General features: G+C 41.8%; 2 protein-coding genes across 10 annotated transcripts in view; one reads left to right on the forward strand and one right to left on the reverse strand.

The window, feature by feature from the left end:
• The first annotated feature begins 304 nt into the window (after positions 1–304).
• Positions 305–15,487, forward strand: nup188 (nucleoporin 188). Of its 2 annotated transcripts, XM_047569164.1 has the most exons (44): positions 305–417; positions 1,369–1,423; positions 1,589–1,662; positions 1,750–1,834; positions 1,954–2,034; positions 2,126–2,170; positions 2,267–2,359; positions 2,462–2,581; positions 2,669–2,880; positions 3,194–3,308; positions 3,412–3,612; positions 4,099–4,179; positions 4,274–4,366; positions 4,463–4,582; positions 4,661–4,787; positions 4,894–5,052; positions 5,430–5,556; positions 5,645–5,732; positions 6,266–6,342; positions 6,433–6,547; positions 6,629–6,749; positions 6,837–6,903; positions 6,996–7,121; positions 7,769–8,009; positions 8,092–8,298; positions 8,374–8,543; positions 8,640–8,709; positions 8,801–8,868; positions 8,948–9,143; positions 9,638–9,715; positions 9,808–9,893; positions 9,977–10,122; positions 10,209–10,387; positions 10,499–10,699; positions 10,779–10,871; positions 10,985–11,137; positions 11,795–11,932; positions 12,498–12,572; positions 12,659–12,874; positions 12,993–13,124; positions 13,212–13,285; positions 13,464–13,593; positions 14,749–14,965; positions 15,143–15,487. In XM_047569164.1, the coding sequence occupies exons 1-43, from the start codon at positions 377–379 to the stop codon at positions 14,926–14,928; spliced, it is 5,256 nt and encodes a 1,751-aa protein (XP_047425120.1). In that variant the 5' UTR covers positions 305–376; the 3' UTR covers positions 14,929–14,965; positions 15,143–15,487. The 2 variants fall into 2 exon arrangements, with proteins under 2 accessions (XP_047425120.1, XP_047425119.1); XM_047569163.1 differs by having other exon boundaries at positions 14,749–15,487.
• Positions 15,488–15,534: 47 nt separating this feature from the next.
• The window catches only part of cdk5rap2 (CDK5 regulatory subunit associated protein 2), a 30,711-nt gene continuing 26,035 nt past the window's right edge, over positions 15,535–20,210 (reverse strand). For 7 of the 8 annotated variants that reach the window (XM_047569160.1, XM_047569161.1, XM_047569162.1 and 4 more), the window contains 9 exons: positions 18,895–19,016; positions 18,277–18,492; positions 18,105–18,188; positions 17,748–18,010; positions 17,517–17,666; positions 17,286–17,424; positions 17,055–17,101; positions 16,887–16,941; positions 15,535–16,006 (listed from right to left, as the gene is read on the reverse strand). In XM_047569160.1, the coding sequence (XP_047425116.1) occupies positions 15,909–16,006; positions 16,887–16,941; positions 17,055–17,101; positions 17,286–17,424; positions 17,517–17,666; positions 17,748–18,010; positions 18,105–18,188; positions 18,277–18,492; positions 18,895–19,016 (1,174 nt within the window). In that variant the 3' untranslated portion in view covers positions 15,535–15,908. The remainder of the gene's footprint in view (positions 16,007–16,886; positions 16,942–17,054; positions 17,102–17,285; positions 17,425–17,516; positions 17,667–17,747; positions 18,011–18,104; positions 18,189–18,276; positions 18,493–18,894; positions 19,017–20,210) is intronic. The other variant, XM_047569159.1, reaches the window with a different exon arrangement.

The following is a 20,210-nucleotide window of genomic DNA, read 5'->3' on the forward strand; positions in this document are numbered from 1 at the left end:
TTGTGTATACTTTAAATGTGACATATTTTTAATTTAGCTAAAATTGCACTTGTATTATTTATGATATAATCACAGTTGTGTCTGTTTATAAAAGGTTAATCTCACGTATTACAATACACACAAAAAATATTGAATTATATGTACATATGGGGGAAAAAAATAACGTTTTTAACGTAAATTAACGTTTTGCTAACGAATAATTTAAGAAACGATCTGACTTGATGTCGTTATTTCCATTTCACTCCGGAAGATGCCAGTAAAGTAAAATGCAGGATGCCAGATTTCTCACGAAGAAGAATCAAAACGAACACTGCTCCGGCAACGAAGAAGAGAATGCCTACGTCTGCAATGACGAGGCAGCCCAACAGCCAATCACATGGCAGGAGCGAAGATGGCGGAATCGGAGATGAGCGTCAGGTAGGCACATACAGCAAACTTTATCTAAAGTCTACCTTGTTAAAACACTTTTTAAAGTGTTTGGCTGCGAGGAATTATTTTCACACAGCACGACTGTTTCTTTAGTCAGACAAATAGCCACGCGTGTCTTTTACAGCGTGTCTTTTGAACTGCCTGCTCCACGCTAACGTAGCTTAGCGAGTGCTAACAGCTAAACATTTGAATGGAGTTCCAGTAGCGCGGTGTGTCAGCCGCATGTCAACAACAGCATGACACCGCTGGGAAATCTTTTCTCTCTGGTAACTCTGATAATTGTAGTATAAACTCATCGTTTATAACGAAATGAAATTTTTCTCAGTTAGCACCAGTGACCGTTAATGCTAATCACTGGTGATTAGCAGGTTAACGGAGAAGCTAACGTTGCTGTTAGGAAATGGAACAATAAAGAAGTGAATAAGTTTAAGAGATTTGAATATATTTATTCAACTTTGAATAGAAAATAACAATTACTCAACATTAAGCCTGGTAGTATGCCACTAATATTAACTAATCATTGTTAGGCAAAATAAGTGGAGGAATAATATTAAAGGAGGGCGGTTAAAATACAAACATAAAATATTATTATCTTATATAGCAACGCATTAAACACATTGAGTCCTTGTAAGGCCTTCAACACATTTATTTGTTTCTATACATCTAATTTATTCTATAAGCTTTTAAGTTGAAGCATCTTGCTGCTGCATGTAAGTGAGAAATTGTCATGATATATGTAAATTTACTTCACAACATTGGCACATGTTATTGTTATTTTTCAGATGAGAAACTACTTGCTTTCTTGTGGTTGAGTGTGTCCGATCACACGGCCTAATTTGCTTACTAGAACAAATTGTGCTTTCATACGGTATTCTTGTGTATTTGTTTGGGTACTGTACATATACACAGCTTGTATACAACTATACTAAATGTTTCTAGGAGCTCTCGAGAACTATGGACCATACTACTGGGCAGATCTGCGCTGAGGGAGCCGGTATGTCTTCTTAACTCTTGTTGTCATGTACTGTATCTACCCTGTGTGCAGGACTGTTGCACCACAACCTAAAACCACATAGTCTGTTATTTTTTAATAATTCTCAATTGCAATCTCAGTAGCAGAGAAAATGATTTTCTTTGGTGTTAATCTTTGATGCCACAGGCTCAGATAGAGGCAGAGCTGGACAGACACTGGGACAGGTTGCATCAAGGACTCACTTACTACAAGCCACCCAGGTATAGTTCTAAGTAGTGATTTTTTGTCTCATTTAATATACTGCTATTCATAACCAAAGGGGTAATTGTAAGCATCCTTGGTTTTAGCTCATCCTCTGCTGCGAAAGTGAAGGAGAACAAAGATGTCGCACAGCCATTGAAGGATTTTGGTCTGAGGATCAGTAAACTGTTGGTAAGAGAATTGTTTTGCATTGTTTGTTTTGTTTTTTTTTTAATGTAGAATTCAGTCTTTATTTGGTGAAATATTTCATGGTGATTTGATAGTGATTAAATGTTTTATCACTGTTACAGAATCTTGATGAGCAGCAAAGTGTGCAGCTTTTACAGTGTTATCTACAGGAGGACTACAGAGGAACCCGTGACTCATTAAAGGTCAGATAATGCAGTTAATTAATTTCACTATTTTGTGAAAGATTTGTTGGAAATATGAAGCCGTTCGATAATAACGCTGTTTTCCTTACAGGTTGTTCTCAAAGATGAGCGGCAAAGCCAGGCACTACTGCTGAAGGTCAACCAGCTACTTTCCTATAATAGATTCAGCATGACTGTTACACTCATGTGTTTAATCCAGTAAGCGTGACTGCCCATTTATTTGTTTTCACAGATCGCCGACTATTACTATGAGGAGCGCATGTGTCTGCTCAGATGTGTCCTACTCCTGCTGACATACTTTCAGGATGAGCGGCATCCCTACAGGGTGAGAAACACCTGCATTTTACGTCAGATAATTAAAGAACAAAAATAGTTGTTGTTGCTTGTGTAACGTATTGTAACCCTGATTGTGTGTATTTTATTCTAGGCTGAGTACAGTAACTGTGTCAATAAGCTGGAGAAGGACCTGGTGAGCAAGTACCAGTCACAGTTTGAGAATCTCTTCAAAGCAGAGGCACCAACATGGGAAACTCATGGAAACCTCATGGTGAAAACACAAGTTTGATCATAGCTGCTGCTGAAATTTGCTCATTGTAGGATGCATAGTAATAGTGTGTAATGTTTTTTTCCCCAGACGGAGAGGCAGGTGTCACGGTGGTTCCTGCAGTGTCTGAGAGAACAGTCTCTGCTGCTGGAGATCATCTTTTTGTATTATGCCTACTTTGAGATGAGTCCGTCCGACCTACTGAGCTTCACCAAAATGTTCAAAGAAGAAGGCTTTGGTTTGAGGCAGACTAACAGACACCTAGTGGACAAGAGCATGGACGCGCTGGTCGACCGGATCGGGTAAGTGCACCATAGAGACTTTTTGCTTCAAATGAATTCTAATGAAACTCCTGCCTCTGTGTAGCATCAAGGAAAATAGATGGTGTGTGTCCACTGAGCCATCAAGGATTTATTCATGCAACCATAAAGAATATTTGTTTGTTCTTATTTAACATAAATGCATAAGGAATTTAAAACCTTTTTTTGTCTAAATATCTCTAACATATGTTTGACTTTTCTGTTATGCACTTCTTGTTGGCAGTAGATCCCCAATCGTTGAAACCCAATTGGCAAACATTGCTTAATATTTCATCCTATGTTTCTCTTTCCTCAGATACTTGAGTTCTCTTATCCTGGTTGAAGGAATGGACATAGACTTTCTGCACAAATGTGCTCTGGAGGACTCTACAGAACAGCACCAGTTCTCTGGTGCTCCTGGTGTCATTAAGGTTTGGCTTGCACTATTAATTTCCATGCACGTAATCTAGACACCAGTTTGAATTAAATCAATGGAGCTGTCATTTTAAATGTCATTTTCGCCGTCTCTTCCAGGAGATGGATCAGCTGCTGCTAACCTTTGGCGACATCCCTCATCACGGACCGGTGCTGCTGGCCTGGGTCCTGCTGAGACACACGCTGAGGCCAGACGAGTCCAGCCCTGTGATCAGAAGGATAGGCAACACCGCCCTGCAGCTGGGGGTGTTCAAGTACCTTTCAACGATGCTTAAAGGCCTTGGAGTTTCAGGGAACAATGTAAGACATCATAGATTCACATGTGGGTTGGGTTGAAATGAAGAAAGTAAATGCACCCAAAAAAAAATCAGACATATACGGTCCTGCTGCAGCTATTAAAATCGTTTCTGTTTAGGTTCAACCCTCCCTCCTTAAATTATATCCTGCTGCTGCGTCTAAACAGCAGCTTAAGGAAGAAACATGCCATTTTCGCAAGTCATAACCCTGCCTGTAATCAAAGGCCACAGAGCAGTGGAGGCTGTAAAACTGTGCTTCTGACTTTTTCCTGCCAGGTCTTTAAATGTTATCACTTTCTAAATCAGCCTCTAATGAGATGGTTAAAATGAAAACCTTCTGCCGGAGAAATGTATCGCACCGCGCTAGTTTAATGGTCAGAATCTGGGTTACATCACATTCAGCAAATAAAATAAGATGTTTGTTTATGTTTTATTACATAAAGATATCTGTTGTTATATTGAATTAATTTTAAACTCTCTTTCTCTACAGTGTACAGCAAGCACGGCAAAAATGTGTATATACGGCCTCCTCTCATTTGTGATCACCTCTTTTGAAGAAGAAAGCCTACAGGTACCGCACCTTGATTTTCACATATCTCTATCTTTACATTTCTATGTGTAACCTATGTTGCTTACCTGCCTCCTTCTTCTGATGTGTGTCACAGAGTGATGGTGTGGCGACGCAGTGCTCCCACCTGGTTGACGCTGCCTGTGAGGTCCTCTCTGCTCCCAATCTGGCTGAAGTCTTCTGGGAGATGGTGAGAAAAAAAAGGCAGATAGGAAGGTTTTGTTACAGTTAGAAATTTATAATAAGTGTTTACATAATTTCTTGTTTGTTATGTTTAAAAATCCAGAAACCAAACATGGGGCTGGGGATGATCCTGGACAGTGCAGTCGGGATGTTCCCTCATAAGATTGGACCTTTATTACAGCTTCTGACTGCTCTGCTGTCAAACAAGTCGACGGTTAAAAAGGTTCATTTCACACAGATCTATACACACACCTGACTCATCCTTATGCAAAGGGTTTAATGATATATTTCTGTGTGGCAGGTGTACAACTTCTTGGATAAGATGTCATTTTACACACAAGTTTACAAACAGAAGCCCAACGACATCGTCTCCAGGGACGACGAGACGCTGTGGAGGAGACAAACCCCAAAACTGCTCTACCCTCTCGGTTAGAGATGTTTAAGTTCTGATCAGAGCTAAAATACAACCAAAGCTGCAGAAATGCTTTATTTACAGTGTACGTGCATCCTAACTATTTTGTCTTTTATCATTAGGCACAGGGCAGACTAACCTGTGGATGCCACAGGGCGTTCTGGGTCAGGTGATGATCGGAGGTGAGCAGGGCTACGTGGTGCGCTGGGACTACTCCTACAGCTCCTGGACTCTCTTCACCTGTGAGGTGGAGATGCTGCTCCACGTCGTTTCAACTGCAGGTACAAGAGACACTTGTATCTTCCCTCAAACGGTTTTCTAGTTTTGCGTTTTCCTCTGAAAAGACAGAAATCAGCAATCGTCCTCGCAGTCGGGGCTTAAAATTTATCCTAGAGCTTTTAGTAACATTACTCGAAAACCGTGTATTTGATGGGGGATTACTTCCAGTCGTGGATTTAGTGTGCTTTTAAGTGTTTATCCCTTATTCTTTAATTCTCACGGTAAAAATAACTGAGTTCATTCACCCAACGTTCTAACATCTTAACGTCCAGTCCTGTGTTCATCCAACAGCCAGAGAGACCATCAAGTATTAATTCTTATCACTGATCTTCTCAGAATTAATAATCTGTCTCCGTTCATGTGCCTTTTCTTTCTGTAGACGTTATAGCTCACTGTGCCCGCGTCAAACCCATCCTGGATCTGGTCCATAAGATCATAAGCACAGACTGGACCGTGTCTGATTGTCTGTTGCCTCTCACTTCACGCATCTACATGTTGCTACAGAGGTGAGCTGGCTTTTTGGAGACACTCGGCAAACTGATATTCCTTTGGACAGTTCCTGATTTGAACTGAAGAATGGATTTTTCTCTTCAGGTTAACGTCAGTCATTAATCCTCCAGTGGATGTGATCGCTTCCTGTGTGAATTGCCTCTCTGTATTGGCCGCAAGGATGCCAGGGAAGGTGAGTGTGCTTCCAGTGTAAGCGTTAAGTAATATTCAGGGTGGAGTCTTAAAAAGTCTTAAGTTTGATAATCCTAATTCAAGGCCTTAAAAAGTCTTAAATATGAGCAGATTTTGCATTTTAGGTCCTAAATTACATTTAGTCAAGTCTTAAATCCTTACGCCCATTTACCGCTTCATTTGCATTTTGTTTGTGTTGGTGGTGTTTACAGTTAGTTCTGTGTAGTTCTATATGAAATCTAACTATCAGCAGTATCCAGAAATAAAACTGCAAATAAGACCTGGAAGTGGAACTGCAAACATAACAGGGTTCAGAGTTTAATAAAAGAGTTGTGATGTCAAACGTCCTCATGTTTGATGAGACCCTGAATCAAACATTCGAATAGAAACAACTTGATTTTCTTGTAGGTCTTAAATTTAACCCATAATGGTCTTAAAAAGTCTTAAATTTCACTTGTTCAGACGTGCAGAAAACCTGATATTAAAGATTTATGTCTTGAATCATTCTTTATTTATTTGTGTATTACCTTCCAGGTGTGGTCCAGTCTTCACCACACTGGTTTCCTCCCCTTTGCATCCAACCCTTTGACCAGCATGTCTCAGTGTGTTAGGTAAATAAAAAAAAAACTTTAATATTTTCTTTTTTAGAATCTTATTTAATAAATAGAAACACACCCAACAAAACCATGTATTTTCTCTAGTGCTGAGGGGATGAAGGCAGGAAACTATGGGAACCTCCTGGTGCAGATTGAGCAGCCCAGAGGGGAGTATGCTGTGACCATCGCCTTCCTTCGTCTCATTACAACCTTAGTCAAGGTAACTGCAGACTTTAAGGAAAAAAAATAAATCTCCTGCTGCTATAATGTGTTGATATAAATGTATTTATGATCATTTCAGGGTCAGCTTGGCAGCACTCAGAACAAAGGTCTGATCCCCTGTGTGCTGCTGGTGTTGAAGGAGATGCTGCCCACGTATCATAAGTGGCGATACAACACCTATGGAGTCAGAGAGAGGATCGGTGAGAGCACTATCATTCATTCTTTCCCCTTTTGAAGTGGAAAACTATTAAATCTGACTAAAACTTGATTTCTCTACGTTGCGGTAGGTTGTCTTATTTTGGAGCTGATCCATGCCATCCTCAACCTGAGCCCAGAGGGAGAGGACCAGGGCAGGTAAGGATAAGTCAGGTTACAAGTGTCCTAAATGTGTGGCCGATTGGTTGTAACCTCTTTTTGTTTATTTCTGTCTTTCCGCCTTGATGCAGCACCCCCACCCTCCAGTCTCTGTGTATCTACAGCCTGGCAAACACAGAAGCTGGACAGGCAGTCGTCAATATCATGGGAGTCGGAGTGGACACCATAGATGTAGTCCTGGCAGCGCAGCCCAGCAGGTGAACAGTCTGATGCTTTTTTTCCTCCCTCATAGATGGCTCTAAAGCTGGTCTATTCATTAAACTACTGACACAAACCGTTTTATAATCTCAAGAAGTATGTCTTTGTTAAATTGAAGATGAAAACCATCTGCACCCTGTTAGCCAACTGCTAGCACACGCGATTAGCCAAGCTCTGTAGCCTGAGCTAACACTGTAGCGGAGCGGTGAGTTGGGTGGGCAGGTTTCAATGTCCAGACTGCTTTAGCTCCGCCCCTACATGACCCTCATGCCCATATTTGGAGCATCCAGGTGTGGGCGGAGTAAAGCACAACCCAACATGGTGATGTTTTTGATGTTTCTATCAAAGATATATCAGATATGTTTATTTTATTAAAAATGAAACTATTTTATTATCATAAATGTGCACTTTTGGTTTTAATGCATGAGTAGTGAAGAAAGATAGTGATGAATAAATAGCACTAGTTATGTAATTATACTTCTTTGAAAATTGTCATTATTGACTGCTGAAAGGTGCAGTTTTTCTCAGTTTTAAAATCTGGCTCAACTAAATTTGTAGTTGAATAGCCCTGCTCTAAAGGTTCCATCTTTTTGTATAAACTCATTGGTTATTGGTTTTATTGTGTTTCCTTTCTCATTCTGTCCAGCTGTGGCTCAGAGGGTCCTGGTCAGATCCTGATCCAGACGGTCAAACTGGCCTTCTCCGTCACGAACAACGTCATCCGTCTCAAGCCGCCCTCCGACTCCGTGTCCCCTCTGGAGCAGGCGCTGACGCAGCACGGCGGCCATGGCAACAACCTCATAGTCGTCCTGGCCAAATACATTTACCACAAACACGATCCAGCGCTGCCCCGGCTCGCGATCCAGCTTCTTAAAAGGCTCGCCACGGTGAGGCTGTTCACCTGCAGTTTTTAATATTTAAGCTCAGTGGTTATTCGGCGCAGCTCTAAAAGAATGTCGTCGCCTCCAGGTGGCTCCTATGTCCGTCTACGCCTGCCTCGGCAGCGATGCAGCCGCCATCCGGGATGCGTTCCTCACCCGGCTGCAGAGCAAGACTGAAGACATGAGGATCAAGGTCATGATCCTTGAGTTCCTCACCGTCGCCGTGGAAACCCAGCCTGGTCTCATTGAGCTCTTCCTCAACCTGGAAGTGAAAGATGGAAACGAGGGATCAAAGGTGTGTGTGAATTATAAGAAGTGAATTTGCTTTTACTTCTGTTACTTACTTTTGTTGTTGTTTTTTACCTTTCAGGAGTTTCTGCTCGGTGAGTGGAGCTGCCTTCATGTGGTGTTGGACCTGATTGACTCCAAACAGCAGGGGAAGTACTGGTGTCCCCCTCTGCTCCACAGAGCCGCCCTGGCTTTCCTCCTCGCTCTGTGGCAGGATCGCAGGGACAGTGCCATCTCCGTCCTGCGCACAAAGTAAGCACACACTCTCAGACAAGAATGGATGTTTATTAAAAAATAAAATAAAAATGGCGCCTGATGATTATTCTCAATTTCCATTTTTTTACACAGAGACAGATTTTGGGAGAATTTGACGACGCCTCTGTTTGGAACCCTCACCCCACCGTCAGACACCACGGAGGTATTTTACTTTGTGTTTTACCTCCACTGATTACATGAGTAACTTGATGTCAGGGGATGTTTTAACAGATAAACCCTTTATTTGTCCTCAGCCTTGCGTTCTGGAGACCTGCGCTTTTGTCATGAAAATCATTGGCCTTGAGATCTACTACGTTGTCAGGTAATTTTCCTGTGCCGTGATAAGAGTTTTCCTCGTATTCACATAAATTTAATACTTAAATCTCACCTGCATGTTGCAGTGGCTCCTTGGAGAAGTCTTTGAAAGACGGGCTTCAGAAGTTCTCCAACGCCCGGCGCTACGAGTACTGGTCCCAGTACGTCAAGTCTCTGGTCTGTCACGTGACGGAGATGGAGGAGGAAGGCATCTGTTACTTCCCAGAGACCCAGATGTTGATCTCTGCTTGGCGGATGCTGCTAATTCTTTCCACAACTCATGTACGTCGAGATAAACTATTGGTTTTGTTGATGTCAGCCAGTCGTAAAAGAAAAGTTTAAGCATTTGCTTTTACTGCCTTTTTTTATGGACAGTTGGATAATTTACACTTTTGTATCTGGATAGTTAATACTCAGTGAGCAGCAGGTTAGCTTAGCATAAGGGCCTGGTTTGATGCAAAAATAAGAAAATCCATCAGCCTCTAAAGTTCTCTAATTAAAACTAAAGTTAATTGTAAAGAGTTATGTTTTTATAATTAGTTGGAATGGCCTTTTGGCCTAAGATAAATATAGGAATGTGTGTTATTTATTGAAATTTAAATGTGCTGGTCGACAGATTTTAGCCAACACCAGGCTGTTTATCTTCATGCTAAGCTACACTTACAAGCTTTTGGCCGTGGGCCTTTCTGAGATGTGGTATTATCCATAATGTTTTCTTGTTAAATCTCAGAATCACAGAGGAATGTGAGTCAGTGACGCCTGTTTTATGTTTTCAGTCTGACGTCATGCAGCTAACGGAGGACGCGACCAAGCTGAAGCTGTTCATGGACGTCCTGGATGGGACCAAAGCTGCTGTAAGTGATATAAAATAAGTGGTCCTTTCTCCTCCATCCATTGCTCTTTTTTTTTTTTTTTTTAACCTTTTAACTACTCCTGTCTCTTTCAGCTGACCACGCCCTCGTCTGTGCCTTGTCTCCGTCTTGGATCCATGATGGCCACTCTGCTGCTCATCCTGCTCAAACAGTGGAGGAGGTGTGCCCTCTTTTCACAGAAGCAAAACCACTGAGGGACTCTTGACATATAAATAAACCTTTTGTTTGCTTGTCTGTCTCCAGTGTGGTAGCAGCCGCTCCAGACATCCTGTCCCCGCTGTCCCTGATCCTGGAGAGCGTCCTGCAGGCCGACCAGCAGATGATGGAGAGGACCAAAGCCAAAGTCTTCTCCGCTCTCATTTCTGTGCTGCAGATTCAGGGACTCAACGGTAAGAAGCTTGTGTGTCTTATAAAAAATGTAGGACACATGTTTGAATCAAGTAGTTAATTTTTTTTATTATTATTATTATTTCAGGTGGGGACATTTCCCAGCTGCCCCAGCTGCTGATGTCCGTGTGTGAGACGGTGAAGGACGAGGCTCTAGCGCTGATTGACAGCACTCGTCACATGAGCCAGATGGGGGACGTGGTGGAGGACGAGGACAGCATGGAGACGGACTCTCCTCGTGGGCCGCAGAAGGACCAGAGAGACGGGGTGAGTGTTTTATTTTCACTTAAATGCGACAACGTGATGACGTTTTGATATTAGCGTTGAGAAATGTGTGAAAGCGCATATTAAACTTTATTATTTATTTATTATCATCAGGTGTGTGTGCTGGCGCTCCACTTGGCGAAGGAGCTGTGTCGCACTGATGAGGACGGCGAGCACTGGGTGTCTGTGATGAGGAAGGTCCCCGTCCTGCCCTCGGTGCTCAGCGCTGTGGAGCTCAGCCTGCGCTCCAAACACAACCTCTACTTCACCGAGGCTGCTCTTCACCTGCTGCTCACTCTGGCCCGAACTCCTCAGGTAAACACGGACACGCTGCTCTTATTTTACCTGAATGCAAGCTGTCAAATATTAAGTATTTCTTCATTCTTTCCTCCAGGGGGCAGCAGCTGTTGCTGGAGCCGGAGTCATCCAAACTATCTGCCTGCCTCTGCTGAGTGTGTATGAGGTGTCTTCAAACGGGACGTCACAGGTAAAAGAAATTTATTTTCACATTTTTCTTTTTTGCATGTAGCAGCATTATTAGTGTCACTGGTGGAGCTTTATTACCACATAGTAACAGAGTTTGTCCGTGTCCCCGAGCAGAGTTTCGCCCGTAAGTCCCAGGACTCCGCCTGCTGGCCGGGGGTTTACCGCCTCTGTATGTCTTTAATGGAGAGTCTGCTCAAGACTTTACGCTACAACTTCGTCAACGAAGCCCTGGACTTTGTGGGAGTGCATCAAGAACGCATTTTACAGGTATGATGACTGCAGTGACCTAAAGGTGATGCTAAAACTGGAAGAAAAGTCTGATAAGATTGTTTTCATCATCACTTTCTGTCACTAGGGATGGGTACGATATTAACCCTAACCCGAAAAGCAGTGCAGATTTGGGTGCTTCATTTTGGTGCCACTGAATTTGTACTTGGCACCTCCTTAGCTCTATTGTTGTGCCGATGCTACATGTGATATCACGGCAGTTTTTGCATTCGATGCATGCACCTGCAAAATTTAAAGTGAACCTTCAAAATGCACCAAACTGTCAAAATTTTGACTGTGCTTCACCTCAGAAAATGCAAACTCAACAACCTGTCTAACGCCTGAAACTTGATTAAAAAATGATTGATTATTATTGATTATTTTATATTGTACTTGGTGGACTTAGTTGTATTTTTATTATTTAAATAAATATTCTGTTCAACTTGCACATCACAAAATACCTTATAAATTAAAAGGCATCGTTATTATGTATGTTTTTAATCACGACACTGTTTCAAAAGTACCAGTTTGGCACCACTATCGGATAAAACTTTAACGATACCCATCCCTTTTTGTAGCTACCTCTGCTTTTCTAAGATTCTTGTCCAGGTGACATCTTTAGTTTTATTCCCCCTCTTCCCTCTCTGTCCTGCTCAGTGTCTGAACGCCGTGCGGACGGTCCAGAGTCTGTCCTGTTTGGACGAGGCCGATCACACGGTTGGTTTCCTGCTGCAGCTCTCGAGCTTCTGTAAGGAGTGGCAGTTCCACCTCCCCAAACTGCTCCGAGATGTTCAGGCAAGTCCAGAAAGAACACTAAAGAAAACACAGCGATGATCGATACCACGGATTTACTTTACAGTCTGATACTGGGTAGAATTCAGGCTGGTATCGGTGATACCAATCCGATACTTTGTGTAAATACTCTCTAATGTGTCTGGTAAACCAATCATAGCTTCATAAAGAATACAAGAAGTTATTTATTTATTTTAAACTCTGAAGTATATTGAGGTAGTGGCCTCATTTACTATGTAGCTGAGCTGATACAAAAACAGAAAAACCAAACAGAGACACAATTATACAAAATTTGTGAAAATGCTGTTTCCAAAAAAAAATAGTAAAGTAAAATAATAAGATAATTAAAATAAATTATTAGTTAATTGTTAAGAACTACTATAAAATGAAAACTTAATTGTGTTCATACATTACTTCAAATCATTGAAGTATCGATATTTTGATTTAAGAATTGATTTTAGAGCATAAAGATCTGGTATCGTAAGTATCGATATTTCTGTATCAATCGACACCAGTTGTTTTTCATTATCCAGTTCATCATTATTGTTTCTTTGTCTCCTCTCTGCAGGTAAACCTGTGTTATCTCTGCCAGACCTGCACCTACCTGCTCCACAGCAAGAAGATGCTCCATCACTACCTCCAGGTCAGAAACCAGCATTTTCTCTCTACTCTCACCTTTTTTCTTTTTTTTTTTTTTTAATGATGCAGTTTCTCTTTGAATCCTCCCAGGCTAAAAACGGTGAGACGTTGCCCCCCGGTCCTCTCCCCAGGACCCAGCGGGCCCCTCAGGCCCTCAACAAACCAGCAGCAGGTGGAGGTGAACGAGAGGAGGCGGAGCAGAAGGCGCTGCTGGCCGTGCAGTGCAGCCTCCTGAAGATCCTCAGCAAAACGCTGGCGACTCTGCAGCACTTCACTCCAGACTGCTGCCAGATTCTCCTGGACCAGGTCAGACTGCTCAGAGACTCCAAAATAAATCTAAGAATTCTTTTTTTTTTTTATCACGTGAAACTACAAATACAGGAACAGGAATGAAATGCTGCTTGTGTGTCTCCCTGTGCGTCAGTGCATGGACTTGGCCGAGTACAGGACCCTGTTCGTGCTCAGCTTCACTACTCCAGCGTTCGACCCCGACGTGGCTCCCTCCTTCGGGACGCTGCTGGCCACCATCAACGTGGCCCTGAGCATGTTGAGCGAGGTACGACCAGTAACAGAGTAGCTTCAGGTGCACTCAGCGTTTATTAGATTCCTGATCGTTTTTGTTTTTGTTTTTTTTGGCTTGTAGATGGAGAAGAAGAAGGAGCCGGCGTCTCTTAGCATCGTTTCACTGGCTTCATCAGAGGAAATCCAAGCTTTGAAGTGAGTAACTCTTATTTCTGTTTCTCTATTATCTTTATCAGACTGTGACGTTAAATATTATTTAGTTCATCAATAAAAGTGTGGGTCAGTTTACCAAAAATAACCAAACTTTTCATTTTAGTTCATATTTTTTGGTTTTGCTAAGAACATTGTGAACTTGTTTTGTGTTTTCTTTCAGGTCGTTGCTGATGTTCACCATGGAGAACTGTTTCTACGTGCTGATCTCTCAGGCCGTCCGGTGTCTCAAAGATCCCTCCATCCTCCCTCGAGACAAGCAGAGGCTCAAACAAGAGCTCAGCTCCGAGCTGGTGAGGCGCCACGGCTCTTTTTTATTTATTTTGGTTTGAAAGGATCATTTCTCATCGTAATGAACGACTTTTACTGTCGGCAAAAGACCGAAGCCTACAATGATGTGATCCTCATAACTTTAAAGAACTAGTTAGTGGATGAATGTGAAAAAAACGGTGGTCGATGTGTTCAGTCATTTAAATAAACACGGTGACTGGTTTATTTGGACTGAGCTGTGTCTCCAGTTACCGGCTCTAAGACTTTGACCCTTTTTCCATTAACTAATGAAACGCCGTCTATTCTCTGGGCTCATCATGTTTTAGAGAATACAAAAGCATTTTAAATTAAGCCAAAATTTTAAAGCAGCCTTGGATCTGTAATCTACAGACAGATAGAAAATGAATGCTTGAAGGTCTAGTGAATTATGGGTTTTTACAGGTGCTTTCATAAGGAAAAAATATCAATATTTTTTGCAATGTTGTGTATGAAATGTTTTTATAATTAAGCTAATTGGTTAAATGGTTAAATTTGTGGAATTATTTTAACCACAATTTAACCATTTAATTCAGTTTCAATTTATACAAAAACAACTGTAGATGATATTATAACTCTAAACTCCTAACATTTAATATTATTATTTTTACTATTGTAAGTCTTTTATTTGTAGTTAGGACATATTCTCTTTGCGTCATAAATTTACTCTCCAACTTTCTGATAACAGTGACTTTGATGAAAAAACTACTTGGATGATGCCTTCACAAAAACTTGGAAATTCTATATTCCATCTCGGAAATGTCAGACTTCTGATATCAGTGTTCACGTTACAGGTTAACTCAGAGGAGAAAGAATAAGTTTGGTATATTGTCACCTTTTGCTGAACATTAAAACATGTGCAGCATCTTTTTTTTATTATTTTGGAAGCAGTAATTTTAGAATTTGACAACTTAGAGCTAATTTTTTTTTCCCAAGTTGTCTTGAATGCAGCATCACCTGCAGCTGGATCTAAGCCCTCGCCCTACTTCTGATTGGCTAGTGTTAATTTGTAGAGGGAAACTGTTATTCTCAAGTTTTCTTTTTTTAAATTTTGATTTTTAAATTTTTTTTACTATTATTTCCTAGACACTTTAAGCCATGATTATGTAATTAAAATCTTTTTTTTCTCCTCCTCTCTCCAGAGCACGCTCCTCTCCAGTCTGTCCCGTCATTTCAGGAGAGGTTCCCCGTCGTCCCCGGCCAGCGGCATCCTCCCCTCCACTCAGTCCAAGCCCCCCACCCCGGGCTCCAAGGCCAGCCACGAGGGCCAGGAGCCGTTCATCCAGCTCGTTCAGGCCTTCGTGAGACTCGTGCAGAGATAGATGTGGATCCACAGCACAGGACACATTTCAGACATGGGTAGTTTTCTTTTCTCCTCCCCCAAAAAAAAACAAAACAAATACTGTTCTCCAAAGCCAACGTTTTTGAATAAGTAACTAAAAGGTTATCAAAGGGTCAAGCTGAACAAATGTGACCTAGAATGAGTGTTTACTATAATAATATATCATTTAATAACCAAAAAGTTCTGTTTAAAAGGTCAATGAGAAGCCGCCCACTGACCAGAGCCTGTAGAGACCTCGGTGCTACTAAACATCAGTCACATGACGCGGTGACTGTGCTCCACCTTTCACAGACCTAGTTTTATAGGTCACTTTGACAACAACAACCTGACATGTTTCAAGTGCAACTTCTCTTAAGCCTTTTTATGTACAATGTCTGCGTGTAGTAGAAGAGTAAAGCTGTTTTCTAAAATAAAAATCTTGAACTTTGCTATTTTCTTATTTGTGCTTTTCCGTGTACACGTTTTGAAGTGGCAGCCAAGATTTGTACTTCAGAAGAAAAAAAAAATGTATATGTCAATAAAGGGACTTTTGTACCACACTTTCTAGTTAGTTTCTTTTTTGAGAAAAAAAAACGCTGCAGACTCATTTCATCATTTAACCTTTTTCTTTACTTCATTTTAACATAATTCCTTGGACATGCTGTAGATCCTTAAACCAGCGAATACATTTTAACTGACAGGTAAAAACATTGAGTTCGTAATAAAATACAATTTCCTGTTTTTAAATGTAAAATATAAAAGGGAAATATTTAAATCACAGGGCTTACTATTTACATTTAAAAGGCATTCTCTTAAAAGAAAAAAAATACTTTTACAACTTCAGTACCTAAAATACATCTAATTAAAGGCAGGGCATGTGCAATTAATTGTTTTTTTTTTCTTAAAAAAAAAAAGTGGGATAAGGTGACAGTTCAACAGCAGAATAGAAAGGCAGCCGATAAAAATTAGGAAGTTGCAGCTTCAGTAGCTGCAGTGCAAGAAGCCGTCGCTGTTCCGATCGTCTGAGGAGTCCGAGTGTCTGGCTGCTGTGTCCTCTACGGACCATTTACCGGGACCTCCTGAAAGACAAAAGACACGTTTCAACAAGCTGCAGAGTCACTTTATTGTGTTTGGTCTCAGGCGTAAAACCAGCTGCCACCAATAATGATATTTATTTATTTTAATACTAAAGCTTTTATGAGTTTGCCTCCAGATGCATGCATCAAACATCCTGAGCAATATACTTATTAAGCATCTTGCTGAGAGGAGTCGGATATCAAAGACATTCAAACAAAAGAGAACAAAAACAAATCCACCTCCCATTAACTTTTTCAGTTTCATTAAGAACAAGTTTTTGTAGTTTAAACATGATAAGGTGACATGTGCCAGATTTATATTTAACAAACACTGACAACAAACCTCAGCAAGATAATCAATAAGCATATTTTCCCAAAATGTCAAACTGTTCCTTTAAAGGTGTCTATGAAAGGATCTTCATGCATCATCATTTATGAATGCAGAGACTTTGTCTCAGTTCTTGGAGCTACATTTTTTTTTTCCCCGGGTACTTTCCCGGCCTTTAGTGACATCTGTGCACCGTGACTGGTTTCAACACATGAATGCAGCCGCCACTTAAGAACAGAAGTGTAAACAATAGGAAACGTCAGCCATGCAAGCAACAGTTCTTCATGATTAAAAAAGGTGTATTGAGCTGATGTTAAATGTTTAAGCTACACAAGAGTCAGTCAGAAAAAAAAGCTCTCGATGTTTGTACCTAAGTATCCTACGTTCACACTATACAGGATCGATAACATGACTGTTGCATTTTGCTGAGGGAACTCAAGAAAACCATCACATCTCATGACACATCAATGTTCAAGGTTTCAGCTTCATGCAAGAGATGGAACCAGGTCAAAAATCATGCATCACTCTGAGCGCGTGCAGCTCAGCCACACTGACCTTCATCTGGTCCTCCAGACAGGCCTTTCAGGCCAAAGAGGCTACAGTAATTTGTCTACCGTTATTTAACAGAGGAGGAGAAGGAGAAGAAGAGTGATTCACTGAAGGACGATTTACCACCGTGGACAATACGACATCTAATTAAAGTGGGCGTTTGTGTCGACTCACCTCTAAATTCCCCCGGGCTTTTTTCAGGACTCCATGGGTCAGAGACACTACACGGGAGAACGACGATACATTTACATCAGTTAATACATCAGTTATTACTTATGGTTTTTACTGAGTCTATAAAATAAACTGAGAAACGCACAGAAGCTCTTCACATTTGAGAAGCCTCACGTGATCTCTCACATACGTTAATGATTAAAACAGAATAAAAGTAAAAGAAGCAGCTCCTACGCTGGTCGATGATGACTCTCTCCATCCCCTCTTTGAGCTGGTTGGTGCTGCGCAGACGTTTCACGGCTCCGCTCAGCATCCTCTCCTGCTGCGACAGCCTGCTCTTCAGTCTGGCGATCTCATTCTTCAGCAGCTCATCCTGATTTGGAGGATAACAAAAGGGATTCGGTTCCTGGATCTTTAATTAGATACGTTAAATATAGTGATTCTTCTTGTGTGTTTGTGCGTTACCTGCTGGTTGGCGGCGCTGTCCCCTGCTGTGTTACCATCTGGCAAAGAGACTCTCCACACCAGCTTGAGGAGCCGACCAGCCTCCTCCAAGACTTGCTGCATGGTGTTAATGCTGCTGGACAGACTCTTCAGATGCTGCTGTTCCATAACCTACAAAGACGTAGCTCAGTGAGATTAACTCTGATTGCTGGTTTAGTTTATAATTCATGTGTCAAATGCACGTGTCGGTACCTTGTTGTCGACGCCCTGCTGTTTGAGTGTGTGCAGACAGTCCTGCAGTTGCGTGTCCATGTTGAGGGAGAGCTTGCGGCCCTCTGAGATCTGCTTGCGGAGGGCGCTGTAGTCCTCGATCAAACCTAAAATGTGGCGCCCGTTGCGATTGGCCCACATCCGGTGTCCCGGCACCAGCCGAGAGGGGGCGCCAGAGACGCTGTCCCCAGAGCTGCTGCTGACGGAGCCGCCGTCCACCTCCGACTGAGCACGACGCCTCGTTTCTGAAAGCATTGAAGCTGGTGTTTTAAGATGCTCTCAGAGTTTTTTTTTTTTTTTTTTTTAAAGTGCACAGGCTTCGTGAGGGTTCGTTTTTACCATGGAGGACACTGGTGTGCTCAGTCTGGAAAGACTGACGGAGAGTGTCACAGCCTTCACGACCCGGAGACCTGCCGCCTTCATCTGGAACAAACATATAAAAAGCAGACATGAGTCCTCCGTGTGTCTCCCCGTGTGTGTGTCAGGTCACGGCGCGGTGCCTCGTGTTTACCTGGAGACGACAGCAGGTAGTTGATGTTGATGGTTTCGGAGCGGTTGGGGCCTCTGAGCAGCTGCTCCTCCAGCCGCTGCCTCAGAGCCGTGTTGGTCTGGATGCTCCTCTCCAGCTGCAGCCTCAGGTGTCTGATCTCTGACAGCAGCTCCCCCAGGTCCACGGAGCCGGAGGACGAGGAGGCGGGGACGGGCTCCTGGGTCGTCCCACTAGATTCTGCAGAACGCAGGAGCAGGTATTTGAATGAATGAAAAAATAGCAGACATGCATTTCTGCAAACAGGTTTGTTGCAGTTCATCCCACAGGTACTTGATCAGTTTGTGATCTAGTGAATTTAAACATTGTGTTGTTATTTATTTCTCCTGTCAGTGGTCATATTGTTACGCCTGATCAGTGTATCTTGGACACACACAAAATAAAATCTAGTATCATTCAGAAGATGGTGTTTAGTGTTTCCACTTTCTAGAGACAGAACAATAAGTGTTGGTTTGTTCACCTTCAATGAGACCTGATCCAGAAAATCAAACAGACAAAGTAAAAATAAAAATTTTGTTGCAAGAATCGTAACTGCAACATAAACATCTGAGAAGACTTCTTAAACTAAAAAAGGTGCCGTACCATTTTGTTTGTTGGAGTCTGTCTTCATCTTTTCATAAACCTGCAGCTCCACCCGCAGCGACTGGAGGAGGTGCTGGGAGTCGGACAGATGCTGCCTCTGGAGCTTCACCTCAGACTGAAGCCTGGGAAAGAAATAAAGAGGAGAAATACTTAAGTGTATTGAAGTGTAAATAAAAGTGTAAACAGTGATTTTTTTTTTTTTTTGGGAAAATCAGCAACTTGTTTCTAATAATTAATTGCTTTAACCTGAAGAATTGCGTCTCCTAAAGACCTGAAATTAACTAACTTAACTATTTTATTGTCATGATGAGTGAATATCGTAGGATAATTTCACATTAGTAGTAAAACATGTTTGCATGGCCCCAGAAAATGATTCTGTTTACAAAGAGTCACACGTGATTCAAATGAAGTGAGGACAATTACAGTCAAAATACAAAACTTTTACTGCGTAAATCATTTTTTGAGCAGGATGAAGGTGAAATGTGGTTAAAGATAATTTATCATTGTTTTATTTATTGCATTCAGGACAAAAAAATAAATAAACAAAGCTCTTCTTTGCGTGTGCACCATTTAGCACATATTGACGCGGTCGCACACATTTGCAGAAGGTGTCATTACTCTGCTGCCATTTCACCTGGCAACTACAAATGCTATTTTCTGATTGGCTGGTAGGTCGTTGATTCAAGAAGCAGGGCTGCCATCACCACTTCCATTCATATATTACTAATCTCTTTTGTGTACAGTTCATGTTACTAATGTGCGGTGGGTTTTATCACTTCTCAGAGTGAGAACTGTGGTGCGGTGTGAAGTTACTGAAATGTGTGTGTCTCACAACTTGAGAACCCTGCATAAAAAGTAGAGCAACATGCAACTGTAGCACGACAACACTTGCATAAAATGGTTGTTTGGTTGACGATGGATTTTTCTAAACCGAAACAACAGATACAACTCCTTTTTTTTTTTTTCTGGACTACTTTACCTTCACCGTGCCTCACAGTGACGCACCATAAATGAAAAGCCTGAAACAGCGTTGCACGATGCAACGTTCCTAATGCTGTATAATCAAATACACCGGTATGGCGGTGTGTTAAAAGATATATATAGTTAGAAGATATATACCGGTATTCTATGAATGAACCGGTATACGACGCTCAGGTGTGACGAGTGAGCGAAAGGGAGAGGAGATGCGGTCTGTAAACGAGACTCGTGGTTTAGAGTTTCAGCCTTGTGTCAGCGGGACCCGGGGCCACGAGGTCACATACCGTCATCACGGACATGTGTGTGTTAACGGACCTTCAAATGATACACTCTCAAGT

This window comes from Mugil cephalus, chromosome 19 (genome assembly GCF_022458985.1).
Source record: "Mugil cephalus isolate CIBA_MC_2020 chromosome 19, CIBA_Mcephalus_1.1, whole genome shotgun sequence".
In the NCBI taxonomy this organism is placed as follows: Eukaryota; Metazoa; Chordata; class Actinopteri; order Mugiliformes; family Mugilidae; genus Mugil; species Mugil cephalus.

Bases quoted from the DNA above. Each gene is read 5' to 3' on its own strand.
- nup188 (XM_047569163.1), top strand. From the start codon at position 377: ATGGCAGGAGCGAAGATGGCGGAATCGGAGATGAGCGTCAG. The intron at 8,299-8,373 runs GTGTGTGTGAAT...TTTACCTTTCAG, and splicing joins ATGGAAACGAGGGATCAAAG to GAGTTTCTGCTCGGTGAGTG. The intron at 10,700-10,778 runs GTAAACACGGAC...TCTTTCCTCCAG, and splicing joins CTCTGGCCCGAACTCCTCAG to GGGGCAGCAGCTGTTGCTGG.